Genomic DNA, 12,226 nt, shown 5'->3' on the forward strand with positions numbered 1-12,226 from the left:
ATTTGCCCCTCCCCTGACCCTTGAGCTGCAAAAGGAGCTTATAGAACCTCAAAGTTGTATACAACAACAGAGTCTGGGTCACTGTGAACTTGGTCATACTGATCAGCTTATGGGATTGTAGGCTGGCCCTCAGAGAGAAAGAGCAAAAGAATCAAGGAGGCTGAGGCAGAAAAGGTTCTTTAGAGCAGCTGTCCCCAACCTCTTTGGCACCAGGGACTGGTTTCATGGAAGACAGTTTTTCCATGGACTGGAAGCAGGGCCGGGTGGCGATGGTTTTGGGATGATTCCAGGACATTACATTTACTGTTTGCTTTATTTCTATTATTATATCAGCTCCACCTCGGATCATCAGGCACTAGATCCCAGAGGTTGGGGGTCCCTTGCTATAAGAATCCTTGGCTCCGTACGTGGACATGTGGGCGAGCTTTTACAGATGGAAAAGGGCCTTTCATCTTCTGGGGGCTGATGGTTCTGTGGAATTGAGAAGAGGCCTACAGCAATTCTGTGTTGCGGGACGGGTGTGTTCAATTCCTTCCCTATGCTATGCTAAGTCACTTCAGTCATGTCTGACTCTGTGCGACCCCATAGACGGCAGCCCACCAGGCTCCCCCATCCCTGGGATTCTCCAGGCAAGAACACTGGAGTGGGTTGCCATTTCCTTCTCCAATGCATGAAAGTGAAAAGTGAAAGGGAAGTCGCTCAGTCGTGTCCGACTCTTGGCGACCCCATGGACTGCAGCCTACCAGGCTCCTCTGTCCATGGGATTTTCCAGGCAAAAGTACTGGAGTGGGGTGCCATTGCCTTCTCCAATTCCTTCCCTACTCCTGCCTAATTATTGAGGGGCCAGGCACTGTGCTAGTCAGCATTTGTGTGGGTTCACTTTACACGTATTATCTGCTATCTAATGAAAGAATCAAAGGGTGCCATTGACTGCATTCGTTTCTAAAATCTATTTAGAAACTCAGTTGATACTAGTAAATAATAAATACACAACAGCTGTTTTTATATAAATGGACTTACTCTGTGTGCTGTCCAAGTTTTAAAATACATTGTCTGGCTAAAAGCACCCTGTGTTCAAATGGGACACAGCTTCTTCCTGTGGTAAAATATTTCTAGCTCACTGAATAATGACTCTCAGTATTTCCAGAAGGCTTTGCTCAAACCACCACTGAAATCTGAATTTTATAGAATGTTCGTGTGTCATGAAATATAATTCCTTTGATTTCTGGCCCACTGTTGAAAATGTTAAAAATGTTTCTCGCTGATAGACTGTTTAAAATTAGAATGTGGCCCCTGAGCTGAAGTTTGTTGATCCCTGTTCTGTACCATTATCCTATTGTATTTTCATCTTACTGGTATCAAATTGTCTTATGTAGTCATCTCTTTATTTGTTGTCAGTCTTTCCTGAAACAAGGTAAGCTCCTTGAAGGCAGGTTCCTTGTCTTATTCACCATATTATCTCTATCAATGAAAACAATGACTGAGATATAGAGGTGTGTTACGAATATTTAGTGATTGAATGTATAAATTCAGATAATTCAGGAGCCACTAAATCCAGTAACGTCTTCCTTCCAAAAAAGTAATGTGTAAATCCTATCCCAGGGTCCACATCTGCCCAGATCTTTGCCTTTTTTAGTACAGATCTTTGTTCCTGTACTATTAATAGTATCTCAAGCCTTCCTGACTCCTTGGCTTTGACTCTAGTCTACCCTGTAGTATAGTAACTTGCTAAAGTATGTTTTGTTTTACTTTATTTCTCTGCAAAACCCAACCCTTTCACTGTTTATCCACTGCCTACATTATAAGTCAAACTCCTCAGATGGACATACAAGGCCCTTGATAATCAATTCTCTGCCTGCTTTTCCACCCATAACTCTGAGCTTTCCCTGGAAGGAGCCCTCTGCTCCAGCAGCCTCGCCCTGAAGCCACGGCTCATCCCCACCTCTTCACCTTTGCTCAATCTGTGCCTCAGAGCCAGTTGACATTTCCCGCAGGAAGGGATTGACCCCCAGGTCAAATGGGATGAGTCTGCAGTGAGTGATAGGAAACAAGGAAGTCGAAGCTGAGCCTCAGAAAGTGGAAGATGAAGAGCAACTGTGGCTCAACAGGACTCAGTTGGTGATAAAGTTGGCCAAGAAGGATGCAGTTACTCTGGGGGAATGATAGAACAAGGCTCCCTGGTAGGATTGGGCTTCCCTGGTGGCTGAGCAGTAAAGAATCCACCTGCCAGTGTAGGAGGTGTGTGTTCAATCCCTGCGTCAGGAAAATTCCCCTGGAGAAGAAAATGGCAAACCACTCCAGTATTCTTGCCTGGGAAATCCCATAGCCAGAGGAGCCTGGCGGGCTACAGTCCATGGGGTTGCAAAGAATCGGACACAACTTAGTGACTAAACAATAACAACAACCTGACAGGGTTATCTAGGCCAGTGACTTTCAAACCGCTGTGCAGAAGGATATTCTGGGAATCTTGTTAAAATGCAGATTCTTGCAGTAGGTCTGGAGTGGGGACCTGGGATTCTGCATTTTAAAGAGCTCATAGGCGATGCCCATGCTTCTGGTTCTGGGATAATTCTTTGAGTTCAAGGATCTTACTAAATGCTCAGAAAAGGAGCCTTTTCTGTAGGACCTGAATGTGAAAACAGGAAGCCAGTGGACCCCTCAGAGGCTGCTCTACAATAAAGACATTTTTTGCATTCTAAATGACTGCATACATGTGTGATGGCTCAAGGCTTCCTAATGGAGGAGGTGCTGAAGAACTGAGGGCAAAGTGTGTAAGGCTGCAGCTTAAAGGGGAGAAGCTCTTTTAAGTCCTGAGATGGTGGCAGTGACAGTGGCCATTGGGAAAAAGAAAGGTCTAATGTGAGTTGGGCCAGTGGCCTGTTATCTTATACAAAGGCGCGCACACACACATACACACACAATTCATTCAGGGTAAAGGCTGGAGTGCAGCACTTTTCCCCTGATGTAGTCAGATTATCTTTTGTCGCCAAGAGGCACCTCTTCTGATCCACTAACACTTCCAGTTTAGAATCTAGGCTTGGCTTGAGTTCAAGTAATGTAACTCACCCTAACTAAGCAAGAGGGCTCATTTCTGTAATGTGTTATCTCCAAGCAGAAGAGCAGCTAGGAGACTGTTTGGCATAATTCACTTGCCTCTTAGAACAGTTTCTCTTTAATGATTAGCTTGGTTCTTGTCTCTTTAGCTAATCAATAGCTGCCCTTTTGATGAAATTGGGTGTTATTTCCCTGTGGCTTAACTTTGTGCAAACTGTGAGTTATCTTGATTAATGATTTTAATGACAGTTCTCTCATCCCCTCTGCTTTTATCACATAGGAACTTCTGCTTGACTGACCGAACCGTGACCCTGACATAGCGCCATAGTCATGGTAAGTTGGGGATGGGCTTCACCCTCCCTGGTGCCAGCCCCAGACAGGTACAGGATGTGTAATCAGGGCCTGCTGTCTTATACAAAGGTTGTTTGCTCAACAGAGGGGAGGGAGGAGGAAATGGAAAGGTAGTTTCTTTTTTTTTTTTTTTTTTTCAAAAACACCATTTCAGGGCTGGTGAGTCACCTGAAACACTGGTGAAACACTCTTTCAGGGCTGGTGAGTCTCCTAACCCTGAAAATTAACTCAAAGAGGGACTCCTTTGAATCCTTCTAACATCTTGAAATGCAGAAACAACTTATTTCTTTCTGCAGAAGCATGATGTGTTCGTTGTAGAAACTGTAGGGAAATAAAAAGGAAAAATCCAAAATCCCACTGCATTTCCCAGCAGATGACTGCCGTCCACTTTGGGTGTTACCTTATCTTTTTAAGCTCATCTTAGCTTCATCCTGGAGAAGGCAATGGCACCCCACTCCAGTACTCTTGCCTGGAAAATCCCATGGACAGAGGAGCCTGGTAGGCTGCAGTCCATGGGGTCGCTATGAGTCGGACATGACTGAGCGACTTCACTTTGACTTCACTTTAATGCATTGGAGGAGGAAATGGCAACCCACTCCAGTGTTCTTGCCTGGAGAATCCCATGGACAGAGGAGCCTGGTGGGCTGCCGCCTATGGGGTCGCAGAGTCGGACGCGACTGAAGCGACTTAGCAGCAGTAGCAGCAGCAGCTTCTCATCCACTTCCTGCTGCTAGCTGTGGCTGGACTCCTCTGAGCTTCGTTATCTGATCTCTGGGACAGGCAGGGAATTGGATCCCTTTGAGGGTTCCATAAAGCTCCCTGCTTATGTGGAAGCTGAGCCATTCAGCTGCAAATATGGCCCTACCTGAGGCTGGCCACCTGCTCTCCTTCTCCTGCCCAAATGAGGAGAATGAGAAATGAGAAGTGAATGGGCAGGTGATGCTTAATCCCTGGTCTTCTGGGAAGAAATAATAGAAGTAGAATCTTATACCCAGAGAGGAGCTGGACATTCTGCCAGCTCTAGATGCCTTCCTTTAGGAAAATGGAGGTGTAAACTATACTGAACAAATAGTAATATACGTTTAGCATTTTTTTTGTTAGATATTTTAAAATTTTCTTCATCATCCCTGACAGTCAAAGGCTTACTCATGTCTGCAGCAAATCTCTCTTATGCTTTCATTTAAAATCTATTTGTTCTTGATGGGTTCTCCCTGGACATGTACAACATTTATTCAGACATGTTTATGGTGTCCCTACTTTGTGCGTGGTATTTGGCTCTGGGGACTCAAAATTAATGAGTTGCTCTTCCTGTTCTGAGCAAGCTCTCAGCCCTGAAGACTATAACCAAGTGATCCTTTCATGGGCTTTCCAGTGAGGAAAACTGCCTCAGTTGCTCTCGTTTTTCTTTTTAGAACCTGTTTTCCCATTATGACTATTATTTATTGGACAGATAAAGTATATCTTTAAAGGAAAGGAAAACCATTTGATATAATCAAAGTATTGTAATTCCCTATTATTTTCCATCATTTTAGTTTTAGATCCTACTCATTTGATAGTGGTTTTGAAATAGTAGTAATAAGAACATAAAGAAGAGTTAGTGTATTCACTCTAACCTTTGCTATGCTAACACATATTTATATTACATCTTATATTAAAATTATTTACTCTCTATAGTGGAGTTATGGGTGTTTTGATTTTCTTCTTAATTCTTTTAAAAAATTTTATTGAAGCATAGCTGATTTACAATGTCATGTAGGTTTCAGGTATACAGCACAGCTATTCAGATATATATATATTCTTTTCCCTTATAGGTTATTATATAATATTGAGTAGAGTTCCCTGTGCTATGCAATAGGTCTTTGTTGGTTATCTGTTTTATACATAGTGGTGTGAATATGTTAAATCCAACCTCATAATTTATCCTCCCCTTCCCACTCAGATTTTCTTCTTAATTTAAAAAAGTTTTTTTCCAAATCTCTACAATGACCATATGATCCATTTCTAAAAGGAAAGCATGTTTTAAAAGCCATGTTTTCATATATCTACAAAAAATTTTCAAAGGTATAATTTACATATAGTGAAATGCATAGCTTTTATGGTTACTGGTAGATGAGTTTTGACAAATGTACCGTGTATCTGCCCTCTTCTTAAGATAGAACATTTCCTCACTTCAGGAAGTTCCTTCATGCCCCTTCCAGATCAGTCTCCTCCCTGTTCTCCACTCCATTCCGGAAATGCAATCACTGATCTGATTGATTTCATCATAGATTAGTTTTGCCTGTCCTAGAAGACCCTGTAAATGGAATCACAGAGCGTCTACTCCTTGTTTATGAGCATTGTATTTTTTGCAGTCCACCCATGGTGCTGTATCAGCAGTTTGTTCCTCCATTCCTTTTCACTGCTACATATTTCTTTGTATCATGTTCCAATCTTTTGACATTTATCATCTTATTTTTTTAATAACTGAGTACCAGTTCATCGATTGTGATACAACACTGATTTCTAGCTATTTGTTTTCCTCATTCTTCCCTAACATCCTCTGTTGCCTTTGCCTGTTGCCATGAGGAGCATTCCTTGGGGGGAATCCCCTGCCTTCCCTGAACAGGAAATGATACATTATGCCCTGGAATTGAATCAATATGGATACTTCAGAGCTAACAGGAACAAATTTCCCCAGCTTATCTTGTTCCTGAAAAAAAGAGTCCCTAAGAATGCTCACAGATAAGCTATCTTTGCATAGTCCTCCTTTGTATCAGTTCATCTTGTTAGATATTAATTTTAATCCCATACTAGGTACTGACCCCAGTACTTGCCTGGAGAATTCCATGGCCAGAGGAGCCTGGCAGGCTATATAGTCCATGGGATTGCAAAGAGTTGGACACATCTGAGTGACTAACCCTTCCTTAGTGTCCATCAGCAATGCAGTTTGCTTTAAAAGGCAGTGTTTGAATACCATCCAAAATTCTTTCAATATTGGAATTCCGAAAGAACCTTGTGAAACATTCAACTCAGAAAGCTGTCTCCAGCGGGGGTCAAGGGCTGAGCTAGGCCATTTAGAATTTTGACAGCCAGTCACCAATTTGCTTGTTGCTATTGATAGATAGTTGAAGAAAACAGATAATATGCCTGCATTAATTTCATACGGCTGCCATAACAAAGAGCCACAAACTGGGTGGCTTAAAATAATTGAAATTTGTTGTCTTACGTTTCTGGAGGGTGGAAATCCAAAATCAAGGTTTTGGCAGTGCCAAGGTCCCTCTGAAATCCAGAGGGGAATTCTTCCTTGCCTCTTTCTAGCTTCTGGTGGTTTGCTGGCAATCTTAGGCATTCTTCAGCAGAGACTGGAGTCAACAACATGTCACCATGTGTCTTCTCCCTGAGTGTCTTTGTCTTCACATGCTGTTTTCTAAGGACACCATTCATGTTGAATTAGCAGCTCACCCTTGTCCACCAGTAGGACCTCGTCTTGATTTAATTTATTATAATTGATTAAGTAATTAATTTAATGACGGTTATTTCCAAATAAGGGCACATTCTGAGGTACTGGGGGTTAGGAGTTCAACATACCTTTTTGGGGGGGTGCAATTCAGTGCACAAGGAAGTTTTTAATTTTTATTTTGTATGTTTTTTGGCTATGCTGGGTCTTTGTTGGGGTACACAGGTTCTGCGTTGCTGTACGGGCTTTCTCGAGTTGTGGCAAGCAGGGGCTACTCTCTAGTTGCGGTGCACAGGCTTCTCTTGGCAGTAGTTTCTCTTGTGGGAGCACAGACTCTAGGGTGTGTGGGCTTCACTAGTTTGGCACATGGGCTCAGTAGTTGTGGCGCATGGCATGTGGCATCTTTCAAAACCAGGGATGGATGGAACCCATGTCCCTTGCATTGGCAGGTAGATTCTTTTAATAACTGAGTAACAGTTCATCCATTGTGATACAATATCTGATTTCTAGCTATTTGTTTTCATAGGACCAAGGAAGTTAATCTCATTGATTTCTCTTTTTCTCAGTCAAGTGTAGAAAAGTGATGAGTGTTAGAAGTTCACCATATTCAGGAGGTGAAAGGCTGGTCTTCCAGCAGATAAGACCCACACCCTCTGGTACCTGAAGCCTTTGGATGGGCTTGACGTGGACCACAGTCAAGGTGGACTAGCTCATAGAGCTCAAGTCTGACTTGCTAAAGAACTGCCCTATGGGTATAAAAATCCTCCATGCCTTTACAGGTCCAGTATACATCCTTGGATCAAATTAAAGAGTGCCTTAGATCTATTTTACATTATTTTTGCCACCTTGTACAATGCTCTATTCTAGATTTTGTTTTGACATTACCCCATTGGCTTGCATTAGGGATATTATCAGAAACAGATATAAGAATCTCACTATTATATTTATTATAGAAATGTTACTGAGGTCATGCTGAATTATACTGATGAGAGCCACTCAGGCCACTAAGTTGAGTTTTTGGTTTCATATTTACTGTTTGTAGTAAGTGTTTTGCTATATTATCCTCCTTCATTATTACAACAGCCCTGTGGATTAGTGTCGTTATTATTCTTAACATACAGGTGAGAAAAATGAAACTTCCCCTAGACTACAGAGCTAGGAAGCGTTGAAGCCAGGATACCAATCTGGATCTGTTCAACTCCAATGCCTGTGCTCCTTCCCACTAAGCTTACTACCTCTCAAAATATGCCCACCATGTCTCCTTCACAGAGACCTACAGGTGAAATTTCCCCCAATATTAGGATTCTCTTTACAGAATTCATGACCCCCAAGTGATGCAGAGGAGATGGAGTTGACTGTCTCCATGAATCTGAGATTTTACTGGAGTCATGGACACCAGGCTGTGGGGGTGCCTTTCAGTCAAGGCTTATATAAGATGTAAAACCTTCTCCCTTTGCAGTAATTCATAGTGATCTCCCTAGGCTGTTCTGTGCTATCACCATAACATCCTACCACTGGTAATTTGGTAAATTCTACCATTTGTCAAAAGAGGCATTATCAGAAAACTCAGAAGAAACCTCTGTATGCCCTCAGCCCTAAATTTAGCCTTGGTGATCTCTTACTCTCAGCTTGTGAACTCTTAGCATCTTAAAAGCACATAGCATCCATTATGAGCAGAGCAAGGTTTCCAGATGAATCTGAACTCCATTGCCATCTGGGAACCATGGATATCAGGCAGATCCTCCCCTATCTGCTGTCTCCACAAATCAGATGCACATCACACCTGACAGATGAACTAAGGGAAAGTGGACGACACAGAACAATTTTTGGAAGTGCTGGCTATGACTAATTAGTCCAGTTTCAATGACAAGAAAACAGAATTCAGAATAGCAAAGCACAGATTGTTAACAGGTTATAGTCATATTTTGTGTCAGTGAACAGAGGGGAAGATAAATGAAAAACCAAAGCTAGTTTGATTCTTCCTCCTGCTGCTAAATCAGGAAGCCCAGAAGAGCTCCACTAATTCAGGTTGCCTCTCGCTACACACAGCATGGGCTTCCCTGGTGACTCAGCTGGTAAAGAATCCACCTGCAATGCGGAAGACCTGGGTTCGATCCCTGGGTGGGGCAGTTCCCTTGGAGAAGAGCTAAGCTACCTACTCCAGTATTCTTGGACTTTCCTGATGGCTCAGACAGTAAAGAATCTGCCTGCAATGCAGAAGACCTGGGTTCGATCCCTGGGTTGAGGAGATCCCCTGGAGAGGGGAACAGCTACCCACTCCAGTATTCTGGGCTAAAGAATTCCAGGGACTATTCCATGGGGTCTCAAAGAGTCAGACACAACTGAGCGACTTTCACTTGCACACACAGTACAAAGAACAGCAGGGTTTCCCGGGCAGATGATCTCTTTTCCTCTCGTGGACACTGCAGTTCTCCTTATTGATTACAATTCCATCTTGCTTTGGCTTCTAGGCAGAAAAATCTGTGTCTCACATCAAAAAACTACACTGACCCCTAAGTCTCTATTTCCATTTCCTTTCTACCCCCTCCTTTACTGTAATGGGTATGGCATAAGCCCTCTTGGAGGAGGTTGCCATTAACCCCACCATAGAGCTGCCAGAACTCACACACAACTGGGGAAACAGACTCTTGGAGGGCACAAACAAAACATTGTGCACACCAGGACCCAGGAGAAAGGAGCAGTGACCCCACAAGAGACTGACCCAGACTTGCCCATGAGTGTCCAGGAGTTTCCGGGGAGGTGTGGGTCAGCTACGGCCTGCTACTGGGTCGGGGGCACTGAGTTCAGCAGTACATGCATGGGACCTTCTGAAGGAGGTCGCCATTATCTTCATTACCTCTACCATAGTTTGGCCTCAGGTCAAACAACAGGGTGGGAACACAGCCCCACCCATCAACAGAAAATTGGATTAAAGATTTACTGAGCATGGCCCTGCCCATCAGAACAAGACTCAGTTTCCCCCTTAGTCTCTCCCATCAGGAAGCTTCCATAAGCCTCTTATCCATCAGAGGGCAGACATAATGGAAACTGCAATCACAGAAAACTAACCAATCTGATCACATGGACCACAGTCTTGTCTAACTCAATGAAAGTTTGACCCATGCTGTGTGTAGGGCCATCCAAGACAGACGGGTCATGCTGAAGAGTTCTGACAAAATGTGGTCCACTGGAGAAGGAATGGCAAACCACTTCAGTATTCTTGTCTTGAGAACCCCATGAACAGTATGAAAAGGCATAAAGATAGGACACTGAAAGATGAACTCGCCAGGTCAGTAGGTGCCCAGTATGCTACTGGAGATCAGTGGAGAAATAACTCCAGAAAGAATAAAGAGACAGAGCCAAAGCAAAAACAACACCCAGTTGTGGATGTGACTGGTGATGGAGATAAAGTCCGATGCTGTAGAGAGCAATATTGCATAGGAACCTGGAATGTTAGGTCCATGAATCAAGGCAAATTGGAAGTGGTCAAACAGGAGATGGCAAGAGTGAACATCGGCATTTTAGGAATCAGGGAACTAAAATGGACTGGAATGGGTGAATTTGACTTAGACGACCATTACATCTACTACTGTGGGCAAGAATCCCTTAGAAGAAGTGGAGTACCCATCATAGTCAACAGAAGAGTCTGAAATGCAGTACTTGGATGCAGTCTCAAAAGCGGCAGAATGATCTTTGTTCGTTCCTAAGGCAAACCATTTGATATCACAGTAATCCAAGTCTATGCCCCAACCAGAATTGCTGAAGAAGCTGAAGTTGAACGGTTCTGTGAAGACCTACAAGACCTTCTAGAACTAACACCCAAAAAAGATATCCTTTTCATTTATAGGGGACTGGGATGCAAAAGTAGGAAATCAAGAGATACATGGAGTAACAGGCAAATTTGGCCTTGGAGTACAGAATTAAGCAGGGCAAAGGCTAATAGAGTTTTGCCAAGAGAATGCACTGGTCATAGCAAACACTCTTTTCCAACAACACAAGAGAAGACTGTACACATGGAAGTCAGCAGATAGTCAATACCGAAACCAGATTGATTATATTCTTTGCAGCCAAAGATGGAGAAGCTCTATACAATCAGCAAAAACAAGACCGGGAGCTGACTGTGGCTCAGATCATGAACCACTAGGCCATTTTGGTATGACCTAAATCAAATCCCTTACGATTATATAGTGGAAGTGACAAATAGATTCAAGGGATTAGATCTGATAGACAGAGTGCCAGAAGAATTATGGACAGAGGTTCGTGACATTGTACAGGAAGCAGGGATCAAAACCATCCCCAAGAAAAAGCAATGCAAAAAGGCAAAATAGTTGTCTGAGGAGGCCTTACAAATAGCTATGAAAAGAAGAAAAGTGAAACTCAAGGGAGAAAAAGAAAGATATATCCATCTGAATGCTGAATTCCAAAGAACAGCAAGGAGAGATAAGAAAACCTTCCTCAGTGATCATTGCAAAGAAACAGAGGGAAACAACAGAATGGGAAAGACTAAAGATCTCTTCAAGAAAATTAGAGATACCAAGGAAACATTTCTTGCAAAGATAGGCACAATAAAGGACAGAAATGGTATGGACCTAACAGAAGCAGAAGATATTAAGAAGAGGTGGCAAGAAGACACAGAAGAACTATACAAAAAAGATCTTTATGACCCAGATACACGATTGTGTGATCACTCACCTGGAGTCAGATATCTTGGAATGCAAAGTCAAGTGGGCCTTAGGAAGCATCACTCCGAACAAAGCTAGTGGAGGTGATGGAATTCCAGTTGAGCTATTTCAAATCCTGAAAGATGATGCTGTGAAAGTGTTGCACTCAACATGCCAGCAAATTTGGAAAACTCAGTAGTGGCCACAGGACTGGAAAAGGTCAGCTTTCATTCCAATACCAAAGAAAGGCAATGCCAAAGAATGCTCAAACTGCTGCACAATTGCACTCATCTCACAAGCTAGCAAAGTAATGCTCAAAATTCTCCAAGCCAGGTTTCAACAGTACATGAACCGTGAACTTCCAGATGTTCAAACTGGATTAAGAAAAGGCAGAGGAACCAGAGATCAACTTGCCAACGTCTGTTGGGTCATTGAAAAAGCAAGAGAGTTCCAGAAAAACATCTATTTCTGCTTTATTGATTATGTCAAAGCCTTTGAGTGTGTGGATCACAATAAACTGGGGAAAATTCTGAAAGAGATGGGAATACCAAACCACCTGATCTGCCTGTTGAGAAATTTGTATGCAGGTCAGGAAGCAACAGTTAGAACTGGACATGGAACAACAGACTGGTTCCAAATCTGAAAAGGAGTACGTCAAGGCTGTATATTGTCACCCTGCTTATTTAACTTATATGCAGAGTACATCATGAGAAACGCTGGGCTG

General features: G+C 42.9%; 1 protein-coding gene across 3 annotated transcripts in view; it reads left to right on the forward strand.

The window, feature by feature from the left end:
• Nucleotides 1–12,226, forward strand: part of ANXA4 (annexin A4) — an 81,334-nt gene that overhangs the window by 24,458 nt on the left and 44,650 nt on the right. For all 3 annotated transcript variants that reach the window (XM_055540542.1, XM_055540544.1, XM_055540543.1), the window contains exon 2: nt 3,335–3,387. In XM_055540542.1, coding sequence (XP_055396517.1) covers nt 3,385–3,387 — 3 coding nt within the window. In that variant the 5' untranslated portion in view covers nt 3,335–3,384. The remainder of the gene's footprint in view (nt 1–3,334; nt 3,388–12,226) is intronic.

This window comes from Bubalus kerabau, chromosome 11, assembly GCF_029407905.1.
Source record: "Bubalus kerabau isolate K-KA32 ecotype Philippines breed swamp buffalo chromosome 11, PCC_UOA_SB_1v2, whole genome shotgun sequence".
NCBI lineage: Eukaryota > Metazoa > Chordata > Mammalia > Artiodactyla > Bovidae > Bubalus > Bubalus kerabau.